The sequence below is a fragment of the Mytilus edulis genome, chromosome 8, assembly GCF_963676685.1.
Source record: "Mytilus edulis chromosome 8, xbMytEdul2.2, whole genome shotgun sequence".
In the NCBI taxonomy this organism is placed as follows: Eukaryota; Metazoa; Mollusca; class Bivalvia; order Mytilida; family Mytilidae; genus Mytilus; species Mytilus edulis.
In genome coordinates this window covers 75,901,515-75,915,078 of record NC_092351.1, presented here as the reverse complement: position 1 = coordinate 75,915,078, position 13,564 = coordinate 75,901,515, and the positions used below count along the sequence as shown (strand labels likewise).

At 32.6% G+C, this 13,564-nt stretch overlaps 1 protein-coding gene across 1 annotated transcript; it reads left to right on the top strand.

Moving 5' to 3' along the window:
• Positions 1-319: 319 nt before the first annotated feature.
• On the top strand, positions 320-9,769 carry LOC139487110 (fibroleukin-like). The gene is made up of 5 exons (XM_071272105.1): positions 320-698; positions 2,661-2,785; positions 5,345-5,444; positions 6,160-6,333; positions 9,435-9,769. Exons 1-5 carry the CDS (start codon positions 605-607, stop codon positions 9,713-9,715), a joined length of 774 nt encoding a protein of 257 aa, XP_071128206.1. The 5' UTR covers positions 320-604; the 3' UTR covers positions 9,716-9,769.
• Positions 9,770-13,564: the final 3,795 nt, after the last annotated feature.

Sequence of the window (13,564 nt, the reverse complement as noted above, 5' to 3'; positions counted from 1 at the left end):
TGTACAATAAGAATGCGTCAGAAACCATAAACATCTTAATGTTGAATAAATCAATCGTGCAGGATCCAACTACATCGTTTATATAACACGTGATACAAAGCGCAGCATAAAAATATAAAAACTGAGCAATATAAAGGTGATTCATCAAGTTCAGTCACACATTCAGTGGAAATCAAATTATTTCAAATTATATATTATAAATCTGTTTTATTACTTGACCAATTATATATAAAAAATGAACATTATATATTATTATCTATTTAAGTAGTTGAATGGTAATTTACTGAGATTTCAAACCCAAATAACAAGGGGAATTATCACACGGGATCTCTTTTAAATACAACATTAACACGAATTTCGATTGTCAGTTGTTTTCATTAAGTTGTCGACAACCATACTTCAGATTCCTAGACAACCATGACTTTTTGGAGAATCAGTCCACTATTTTTTGTTTTTATGTTAGTTCTGTGTACGGCATTTTGTAATCCACTGGTTTCCGTGTCGGTACTTGATGAAATGAAAGCTCCGCTTGTAGTCGATCTAGACATGTCGAACATTGAATCTTACATCGATACTGAAATAAATAAACTAGAAAAAAAATTAAATGAAAAATTGGAGGAAGGTTGATACATTGATATCAAAAGACTACAGCAAGAAAATTAACGAGCTGGAAAACAAAATTCAAACTTCAAGAAAACGTAAGTGGTGCATGTTCTTTATGCTATTCAACAATGTTCAAGATGCAAAAAACATATTTCATATATTTTTTTTTATTATTTTCAAAGTGAAATTCTTAAAAGATATGCATGTATTATAAGAAAAAAAGGACTGACACAAAGTGTCAGCCGTAAACAAGTCACATAAATGTATATTACCATAACCACTCACATTAGTTGTATATTAAACAATTTTGTTCACGAATTTATCTTGTAAGTTTTATAAATTCTGTTTTCAGCTGCATTTAAACAATGCTATTAAGAAACCGACTGAGGTGATATATTGTACATTAACATTAAAGATACCACCGTGACTACACTAAATACGTATCTCAACAATAAGATGTAAGACCCTCAAAAAATGTAAAAAAATAACAAATACCGTTTACTTTATCAAAGCATGGTAGTTCCATAACATAAGCAGATAAGCAAATGGATATGAATATTATAGCATTAACAATGTAAACGGCGAATAATATATGTACTTTCTTATCATCCATATTCGTATGACGTACCATTTAAATACACACAACACTTCCAAAAAAAGGTAAAAACAGATAAAAAATATCGATCTATGAAGTTCAAAATGGAAAATTCGTTTTCAAATGGCAAAACCAAAAGCAAAAACATATCAAACGAATGGATCACAACTGTCCTATTCCTGACTCAGAGTTAGAATAGGCATTTATTTTTCTACAGTAGAAAGTTTTGAATAAACCTGGTTACAAAGCTACATCGAGCTATATCTCTCATTTGTATGCAAGTAGCATTTTTATTACATTAACAGCAATGTATGTACAAATTAAACAAACATAATAGGTGAACAAAATGTACAGCAGTAACCATTATGTTTTAATCTCAATCACTATAAACACAAACAAATATAAACAAATATGTCAAGAACGATAAACAAAAAAAAGCATTTGAGCGGTGCAATTTTTTTGTAACTTTTCGAAAACCAAATTATTTATTTAACATAAATAACTTTGAACTTACGGTAACTCGTGTATACTTTATCTATGACTGTTCATTCAAATCATCCCTTCTCTTTATCTATTACCTCGTTTATATAGATTAATTTGAATTTAAGGTGCAGATTTGTGAATAATTTCTTCCCCTAGATATTATTAGATGGACATAAATAGGTTTGACATATAAGTATAGAATTGATGAAGCATTGGAGTTATCCCTAATCTTAATCTATTATTAAATATACACACATAACATTGAATTAAAAATAGACATGTTGTGAAGATTTTAATCATCCCCGCTCCTAATCTATTACGAAATGTACACACAAAACCTTGACTGGAATGAGCATGCATATTTTACGTAGATTTACATCACATCCATTACTAACTAATTGTTTAATAAGCATACAAGTTTTTTTTTACAAAAGTCCACATTTTATGTAGTTTTTGGATCATTCATTCTACTTAAGTATACCTGTAAGACATGCATATGCATTTATTAAACTTCGCATCACAAGGAAATCAACATGTTTATAATTATACCGAGAATTATACACACTATTTTGTGTTACTGATTTCTTAACTGATGACTAACTTATAATTATATAACATAAAAAACGTAAAAACTCAGTCAAAAGCGCTCACTTAGATTGTAACATCGTCTGAAAATTTCTTAACACAAAGATATTACTTCGTGTTCAATCTTTCAGTAAATTTTCTGAAAAGTATTTTATATTCATTTTTGTAAGGGCCGGTCAGATCAAAATGACTGTTTCAAACTGTCTAACTTAAGTTAAGATTTAAAATCAAAAGGACAATATGAAAGCAGGAGACTTTTTCTGTTGTTTTCCTCTTGTGTGCTTCTTTGTTTGTTTTAGTTTGTTACATGGATTAGTTTTAGCTAAATTGATGCACGACATTTATACAGCGGTATACTACTGTTGCTTTAATTTATAGCATGACTTTGTTTCAGCAAACATTGCTAAAGATTGCTTGGACGTAACAAGAGGATCTAGTGGTGTATACAGGATATATCCACAGGGAGGGACAGGCTATAATGTTTACTGTGATATGGAAACGGATGGTGGAGGATGGCTGGTCAGTTTGTATTAAACTTACTCAATTTTGAAATCCCTAAATTTGGAGATGATACAGATTACATGTCCATGTCTCACTTACAGGGATCTTATAACCCTTAATTGTACTTCCTTTTTCTGTGCACCTTTTATGGATTCTCTTGTTTTAGAAAGACACCATAACATTGAACAACTCATTGACCGACATAATAAACACTTGATCAGCGAGTAGTACGGAGAGTTGTCAAATATTTGTAAACACAGCATTGACGTATGATCCTTACCGAATTTATTAAATGAATTGTTTCGACGCAGAATTTGTAATTTTATCATATTTTTTTATCGTCCACATTCAAATATAAAATATAAACATCGAACATAAAATCAATTATCCCCTATATTGTTTTGTCTAACCTATAGTTTGAAAAGGTACCAAGCTTATAATGTAAGACGACAAATGCGCGTTTTGCCTGCATAATACGCATTAGTTACTCTAAGATCAAAATTGTAGTAAAGCCAAAGGGGGACAATGTTAAGGAGCATTGAGGACTCAACATTAAGTTTTTTGTCGGTGAGTTGTTATATTTTTTCAAACACGTGATTAACCAAGCAGTGTATTTCAATGTACATAAAGCATTTTGATGTTGATGTTTTAGATTTTGTACCAGACATTTGAAATTATTTGGTTTTATCCCTGTACAAAGTGAATTTAAAAGTAATGTCCATGAATCCCTACTTTTCTTTCCTGAATTTGATTCCATAATTAGTTATTAAAGGCACCAGGACCACAACTCAGCACGCCAGACGTGCGCCTCGTCCACACACGACCCACCAACGACGCTCATATCAAAAGGTTGTGTCAAATACGGCTAAGGTAATCTATGCCTCGGACAAGAGCTTAGCTTTTCGAAAAATTCAAAGTTTTGAAATTTATTAAAATGACCACATTATTGATATTCATGTTAGCACCAAAGAGTTGACTACTGGGCTGGTGATACACTCGGGGACGAAACGTCCACCAGCAGTGGCATAGACCCAGTGGTGTAAATAGTTATCACAGGCACCAGGACCACAACTCATCACACCAGTCGCGCGCCTCGTCCACACACGTAATAGCTATCCCATGAGGACTTGGTGTGTCATGGTAAGATCCTCCAAATGGCCGACAGGGATAACTATTTTACATCCGAGCTGTTTTGAATTAGAGCAAAAACAATTTACAATTCATAAAATTTAGTTTAGATCGCCATACAACCATTCCTATACTTTATATATTACTATATAATGTATACTCTTTATGACCCACGAACACGATGATTAAATATGAAACAATGTCAACTCGCTCCACTGGCCAATCGGCCCATACCAGATTGCCACTTTATGAAAAAATCGCCCTACTCTTGTTTACCGACTCGCCAAAAATCTAAATTGAACAATCAGTCTGACAACTTACTTATTTACAAAAAGGTTAAAACCCCACCAAAATGTTACAGAACAAAGGAAAGCACGATAAACAAAGAAACTCAAGCTGGGGTGATCTGGATTGGGTGATCCGGCTCAGATTCCCCTGGTAGAACAAAGCAGCTGGGATGTAAATATAGTTAAAGACGTTGTCTTTGAGAGTATTATAAGATCATTATGAATTAATCATCTTCTTAGAAACAAAAAGGCAGCAATCTAAGGAAAATTTGTTGACACTAAATTTAAAATGGTTGATATCTCGAAAAACAAGCGCAAGGACCCTCCATTTTTTCTGCTTTTTTAGGTTCTTCATTTATTTACTATCAAATATATAACAGTCTTGTAAAAAGCTTGTTATTTTGAAAGATGATGAAAGTGTTTATCCACTTCGACGGGCTTTTCAGACCTCGCACGGTTGGTTATTTTGAAATAAAGAAGCTGTAATCCATAAAGAATAATACACATAGTCACTGAATGCCAGTTCAGAGTTTATTATAACAAAAACAATGAAGATAATTTGTTCTTCCGAAACTTATTAAAAATGTCCCCCATATACAGTAAGATTTGGAATATTGTTGACAAATGTCTTACAGACATCCTTTCTGCTATGCGGGTTATTCATTGTGCTCCACATTTTGATGTTATTTCTTAATGGACGGAAAAAAGAGATTTCATATCATTTAATTCCCAATTCTATTTTAAACCCAAGTAAACCATGAAGAAACATATTGGATGTCACGATCACATGACTTGATTATGTCTAATGGTTATTAAACAAAACAACATCAGCCAATCAGAAGTCGCGTCATATCTAAATTCAAATAAGTGTTAATTACTCATTTGAATGAATGAATGAATATTTTATTTGCGAAAGCATAAATGATATGCTATGGGAATACATAACAAGTATATACATTGTGACAAAACAACAGATAGCAGAGAACGATACATATGATATAATAAAGGTACAATTAATTCACAATACATGATCTGTTTTTCCAAGCATATTTCAGATAGAAACACAGTTTTATTGGGATTTATTTTGATTTTGCTTGAAGTAAATGAAACAGTTTAAAATTATTTGGCCAAGAACAATAATATTTTGACTTTCTTCTTCAAGGTTGTTCAAAAACGCTTTAACGGAGACGTTAATTTTGGAGACAAACTTTGGGACGATTACAAAAATGGATTCGGTGATGTTGCACAAGAGCATTGGCTAGGTTAGTATAACTATCAATATTGTTCTTTGCGATTTTCTTAGAATATTGATTTTCTTCATTTATCAATAGATCTACTGTTTACTTCGCAAGAACCGATATCTGTAACAAACTTAGAAATTAAGCTTTTTTGTTTCAACTTTTGAAAAGTAAAAAAAATGAAACTAATTATTGGCTAATTTGCGTTGTCAGAAAAATTTGCACACATATATATGTATTATATATCAGAATGCGAGATCTTATTCTATTCTATTCTACCATATAGTGACCGCCTTCAACAAATTGAAGATTATTGCGATACTTAGTCGCATTAATCGAATTTATTATAAACCAACCAATTATTTCTGAAATTACAGTAACTGTCTATCCCCATGATTAACAAACATAATTTGACTTCCTCACTCTGTTAAACAAGTTCGAATTGAAATTTACACAATGCATTGTGAGTGAGACCCCAAAACGCGTATCCTATTTTCAATTCTTACTACAGATTTGTCCTTCTATTTTTTATTATTAAACAACAACGGAACGTATTTGGGGTGCTGATTCGATTTTGCATAGTTTGCGTTGTGTTGAATGTGTCTTTGTTATGACAAGATGAATATACCAATACAAGGTTTTACTTTTTTCTTCCTCTTTCTGGTTCTTCATGTTGTTTTTTATTCTCCATTCTTTCCTAAATGACGATAGGTATATACAACCCTTCTAACAATTTCAGGTAACGAACGTTTACATCAGTTGACCTCTAATGATCAATATGAACTGCGGATCGACTTAGTTCATGATGAAATGAAACATAGATTTACAGTTTTTGCAAAATATAAACAGTTTTTAATTGGAAATGAAGATTCAAAGTATACTTTAACTATTGGAAACTTTACTGGAAATAAAGGTATGTATATATTTATTTTATAATTTATAAAGTAGATAACAACGCATAGTTGAATTTTGTAAATATATATATTATAATTAATTACTTAGATAACACCGAATCGTTCCATTGTGGTCACACATGTAGCAATAAGAAATCCAATGATATAAAAGCTTGAATTTCAAAAATAATTGATTTCTAAAGAATTGAAATGTATGACAAAAATATATTGTCAAAAATAATCTTACTTCAGACATGTAAGGATACGTTGACTCAGGGTGTGATGGGAAGCTGAAGTACAATGGTCACGCTGAAGTGCGATGTTCTTGTTACTGCATTTCGATTCTTTTTCATCCCGTTTGTTCAATGTAAATTTTTCAAATACAACGTTATTATATAAAATGGCCTATGATTTTAATAAAGACATACTTTGACCTATGATGGTTTACTTTTAAAAACTTTGACTTTGATGGTGAGTCGTCTCATTAGCACTCATACCACACTTTTTCTAAAAAGGCAGGATATTAAGAGATTGTAAATGCAGGTTTAATACGTACAACGGATAAAACACAGAATGAAACAACTAATTCAAATCTTGAACAGTTTTGAGCATAAGAATTTTGGGAAACAAACTTATGTCAAACTAAGTCAAACAAACCATGGCCATAGGGGAAAAGGCGACTAAAAATCAACATAAGTCTGCAGATTAGGTATTTAATTTTTTGGGAAGCATGCACATGTATTTTTCATACAGAAAACGTTTTGTAAGACAAATACAATGTTTTGATTTTAATCTTACTACTATTCACTTCTCTTCAAGTATACATCACATAATATTGTATGAACAACTTATTAATAAAACGAAATTAATCATTAGCAATATTTTCTTGAAATTAAGTAGCTGTAATTTTGTTTTATTTTTGAGATGAAACCTGCTTTGTAACAAAAGACGCAATCTGGACAACTGTATTGTGCGTTTAAACAATATTTATCTTCTGCAATTGGTTAGGCCAAACTTACCTTGAATTGTTCGAGTTTGGTTTGTTTTTTAATGCATGATACTAAGTAGAGTTGCAGCTCATTATCGCCCCCCCTCTTGTTTTTTTTAACAGAAAAAGCGTATTGTTTTACTTTATCATATGAGTGAAGCATAAATGCACGTGTAGTTTTTATTTCTAAAAAGCAAACTTATATGACAACAGATAAATAGATAAATATTTATTTTAAAAGAGCTTTTCTCTGCTGACATGACAAAACAAGTTACTAATACATTTGAAAAAACCAATATGTCCTGATTAGTTAGTAATTGATACTTCCATATGAGACCGTTGCACTTCAGAGTACCTACCAACCCACTTTACCGTATCTAACAACAAGTACCATCACAATGTTACAATCGCTTTTCAGTGTGTTAACCAACGCATTTCAGCGTATCTAGCAACAAGTACCATCACAATGTTACAATCGCTTTTCAGTGTGTTAACCAACGCATTTCAGCGTATCTAGCAACAAGTACCATTACAATGTTACAATCGCTTTTCAGTGTGTTAACCAACGCATTTCAGCGTATCTAGCAACAAGTACCATCACAATGTTACAATCGCACTTCAGTGTGTTAACCAACGCACTTCAGCGTATCTAGCAACACGTACCGTCACAATGTTACAATCGCACTTCAGTGTGTTAACCAACGCACTTCAGCGTATCTAGCAACACGTACCATCACAATGTTACAATCGCACTTCAGTGTGTTAACCAACGCATTTCAGCGTATCTAGCAACACGTACCGTCACAATATTACAATTGCACTTCAGTGTGTTAACCAACGCACTTCAGCGTGAAGCATTGCACGTCTTGAAGAGTGGTTTAATGCGTCGTTTACAGTGTAAGGCGATTTAGTGCTACAATATCTCAGTAGTATGCGTTCAAATCCAGACGAGAGAACAACATAAATATTTAGCGAACGTAAATTAGAAGAACTAACATTGATGGGCTTATGTTTATTACTGAGACACCTTTACGACGAAATCATTTTTAACATGCATGCGTGTAAAACAGTTTTTATCCAAGGCAATCATAGGTTTGAAAATTGTTTTCAATTCAAACTTGTTTGTATTTATTTTGATTGGACTTGTATTATATTTTACCATTCGGTTTATAATCCGTTAATTCTACTTCTTCTACTCTTTTAAATGCAAGAGTGTTTTCTAAATTGAGGTAAATCAAATGGCCATCCAAATGCTGTTTCAATCCCTGACATCACGTAAGAGACATTCATTGTCGTAATCCGGGTGGCATGTATATAGTAAGCAAATTATCTATAATTGTGGTTTACCATTTTTGCCGCAATTTTTTTGTTTTCTGTTTGGTATCAGATAAAAAAGATCCATTTGTTTAACATCTTTTGATCAATGTATTTGACAGTTGTCAATGGCAGTAAGGAGGGTAAACCCATCAATTGTCAGACCTGTTAGTCAAATTCGTTTTGTCAAATTGTACCTTTTCAATTTTGTGGTCTTTTTGAAAATGTTGTTCGTGCTGTATTTAGACCCCTCTAGATATTTGTTTTACATGCACATGTATAAAAATTGCGTTTTTTATCCAACCCTTACATAAGTTTAAATGTTGTTTTCAATATTCAGACCTATATAATGACGTTTATAGTTAATTATCATATTAACAATGTATGATGTTTTTGTTCTTCTATCGCCTTGATTCAAACTTATGCTTCTGAAATATTGTGGCATCTATCGCATTGCACTGTGACCGACGCACGAGTCCACTTGATCAATTAGGATCTCGCAGAAATTAATATAGCTATGATTATATTGAGTATATCACGAAAAATAAATAGGATAAATTAGACAAAAAGTAAACAATAACGTGAATATTCATCAACCTCATTGATAAATTACGGTACACAAAACACACCTCAAAAACTAAAGACGGAGGAAACAGAACCCAACCATAAACTAACGGTGATTTCCAATGTTCATGACATAACCGGACAGTGCTTCATGTGGTACCCATCACCACAGTTAACTTATAGTATAATTTTTGCGATTATTATCTTTGACAATCTATTTACTCATTTTTCGTATTTTTATTTTATATTTTCTAGTGCCGGCAATAATAACACTGAATGGTCTTCAAGACCTTTTTGAAAGACAAACAAAGTTTACAACTCCAGACATGAACAACATTGATAACAATTCTGAAAATTGTGCTGAATTTGAATCCCTCGACGAAGGGAAACGGGGAGGATGGTGGTTTTTTCCCAAATGTGAAACTTCATATTTGAATGGTCCATACCGAAACGGTATGCTATGGTCCTATATGAATTTTTACAATAGACATACGTGGTTTATGAGAGAAAGCCGAATGATGATCCGACGCTTGTGATCAGTAGATAATGAATTGTTTTAATTTAGCGGAATATACTGAATATTTTGAGAATGGTTGCTTGTCATGTTTTGGAATTTTTGTTTTATCCATCTGAAAGCCTTCGAAACTGTGTCCATCGACCCCCATTTAAAAAATCTTGTATATGTATTATTATAAGCCATCTATTTTGTTATACTTTTTGATAACTTTAACTTGCTTATGATAAAGTAAAAGATCAAATGACAAAAATCTCCCGCCAATTTTTTTCTACCTATTTTCGTATAAAACCGTCTGTGACGTAACATAATTTAGTGGTATTACACCTAAATAAGACATTACTGTTAAATTAACTGAATGTGACTTTATTCCTTAGTATTACTTGTAATTGCATGCATTTCCGTCAAGTTTAATACTAAATAGTTCAATAGTTTGAGAAAAAATCTAGTACAAAAAAAGATGACATCAACAGCCATTCGAGCTAAATTTCCTCGACAAATCCAAACCAAGCCCTAAAAGGCTAGAATATAGTGTGGAATAATAAATACTCAAATATTTATCTCATCTGCCTAGAAACAATGGAATTAGACACACATGATGATTATAGGAAGATAAATACCACTAATTGACCACTTTGTCTCCCTAATAGAGTCTCTTTTGGTTAATGTATGCCTTTCAGTTCCTCAAAATTTCAACTTTTCAGGCCTATAAATACAAACAATGGGGTTAGTTTCATTCCTTTATGATAGAAATGTTATAAGAAATGAGTAATTGGAGTATTTTAGCAGAATGAGCAATCCGCATAAAAGTTTACTGTCTCCAATGAGTAGCTGTAATTTTGTTTTATTTTTGAGATGAAACCTGCTTTGTAACAAAAGACGCAATCTGGACAACTGTATTGTGCGTTTAAACAATATTTATCTTCTGCAATTGGTTAGGCCAAACTTACCTTGAATTGTTCGAGTTTGGTTTGTTTTTTAATGCATGATACTAAGTAGAGTTGCAGCTCATTATCGCCCCCCCTCTTGTTTTTTTTAACAGAAAAAGCGTATTGTTTTACTTTATCATATGAGTGAAGCATAAATGCACGTGTAGTTTTTATTTCTAAAAAGCAAACTTATATGACAACAGATAAATAGATAAATATTTATTTTAAAAGAGCTTTTCTCTGCTGACATGACAAAACAAGTTACTAATACATTTGAAAAAACCAATATGTCCTGATTAGTTAGTAATTGATACTTCCATATGAGACCGTTGCACTTCAGAGTACCTACCAACCCACTTTACCGTATCTAACAACAAGTACCATCACAATGTTACAATCGCTTTTCAGTGTGTTAACCAACGCATTTCAGCGTATCTAGCAACAAGTACCATCACAATGTTACAATCGCTTTTCAGTGTGTTAACCAACGCATTTCAGCGTATCTAGCAACAAGTACCATTACAATGTTACAATCGCTTTTCAGTGTGTTAACCAACGCATTTCAGCGTATCTAGCAACAAGTACCATCACAATGTTACAATCGCACTTCAGTGTGTTAACCAACGCACTTCAGCGTATCTAGCAACACGTACCGTCACAATGTTACAATCGCACTTCAGTGTGTTAACCAACGCACTTCAGCGTATCTAGCAACACGTACCATCACAATGTTACAATCGCACTTCAGTGTGTTAACCAACGCATTTCAGCGTATCTAGCAACACGTACCGTCACAATATTACAATTGCACTTCAGTGTGTTAACCAACGCACTTCAGCGTGAAGCATTGCACGTCTTGAAGAGTGGTTTAATGCGTCGTTTACAGTGTAAGGCGATTTAGTGCTACAATATCTCAGTAGTATGCGTTCAAATCCAGACGAGAGAACAACATAAATATTTAGCGAACGTAAATTAGAAGAACTAACATTGATGGGCTTATGTTTATTACTGAGACACCTTTACGACGAAATCATTTTTAACATGCATGCGTGTAAAACAGTTTTTATCCAAGGCAATCATAGGTTTGAAAATTGTTTTCAATTCAAACTTGTTTGTATTTATTTTGATTGGACTTGTATTATATTTTACCATTCGGTTTATAATCCGTTAATTCTACTTCTTCTACTCTTTTAAATGCAAGAGTGTTTTCTAAATTGAGGTAAATCAAATGGCCATCCAAATGCTGTTTCAATCCCTGACATCACGTAAGAGACATTCATTGTCGTAATCCGGGTGGCATGTATATAGTAAGCAAATTATCTATAATTGTGGTTTACCATTTTTGCCGCAATTTTTTTGTTTTCTGTTTGGTATCAGATAAAAAAGATCCATTTGTTTAACATCTTTTGATCAATGTATTTGACAGTTGTCAATGGCAGTAAGGAGGGTAAACCCATCAATTGTCAGACCTGTTAGTCAAATTCGTTTTGTCAAATTGTACCTTTTCAATTTTGTGGTCTTTTTGAAAATGTTGTTCGTGCTGTATTTAGACCCCTCTAGATATTTGTTTTACATGCACATGTATAAAAATTGCGTTTTTTATCCAACCCTTACATAAGTTTAAATGTTGTTTTCAATATTCAGACCTATATAATGACGTTTATAGTTAATTATCATATTAACAATGTATGATGTTTTTGTTCTTCTATCGCCTTGATTCAAACTTATGCTTCTGAAATATTGTGGCATCTATCGCATTGCACTGTGACCGACGCACGAGTCCACTTGATCAATTAGGATCTCGCAGAAATTAATATAGCTATGATTATATTGAGTATATCACGAAAAATAAATAGGATAAATTAGACAAAAAGTAAACAATAACGTGAATATTCATCAACCTCATTGATAAATTACGGTACACAAAACACACCTCAAAAACTAAAGACGGAGGAAACAGAACCCAACCATAAACTAACGGTGATTTCCAATGTTCATGACATAACCGGACAGTGCTTCATGTGGTACCCATCACCACAGTTAACTTATAGTATAATTTTTGCGATTATTATCTTTGACAATCTATTTACTCATTTTTCGTATTTTTATTTTATATTTTCTAGTGCCGGCAATAATAACACTGAATGGTCTTCAAGACCTTTTTGAAAGACAAACAAAGTTTACAACTCCAGACATGAACAACATTGATAACAATTCTGAAAATTGTGCTGAATTTGAATCCCTCGACGAAGGGAAACGGGGAGGATGGTGGTTTTTTCCCAAATGTGAAACTTCATATTTGAATGGTCCATACCGAAACGGTATGCTATGGTCCTATATGAATTTTTACAATAGACATACGTGGTTTATGAGAGAAAGCCGAATGATGATCCGACGCTTGTGATCAGTAGATAATGAATTGTTTTAATTTAGCGGAATATACTGAATATTTTGAGAATGGTTGCTTGTCATGTTTTGGAATTTTTGTTTTATCCATCTGAAAGCCTTCGAAACTGTGTCCATCGACCCCCATTTAAAAAATCTTGTATATGTATTATTATAAGCCATCTATTTTGTTATACTTTTTGATAACTTTAACTTGCTTATGATAAAGTAAAAGATCAAATGACAAAAATCTCCCGCCAATTTTTTTCTACCTATTTTCGTATAAAACCGTCTGTGACGTAACATAATTTAGTGGTATTACACCTAAATAAGACATTACTGTTAAATTAACTGAATGTGACTTTATTCCTTAGTATTACTTGTAATTGCATGCATTTCCGTCAAGTTTAATACTAAATAGTTCAATAGTTTGAGAAAAAATCTAGTACAAAAAAAGATGACATCAACAGCCATTCGAGCTAAATTTCCTCGACAAATCCAAACCAAGCCCTAAAAGGCTAGAATATAGTGTGGAATAATAAATACTCAAATATTTA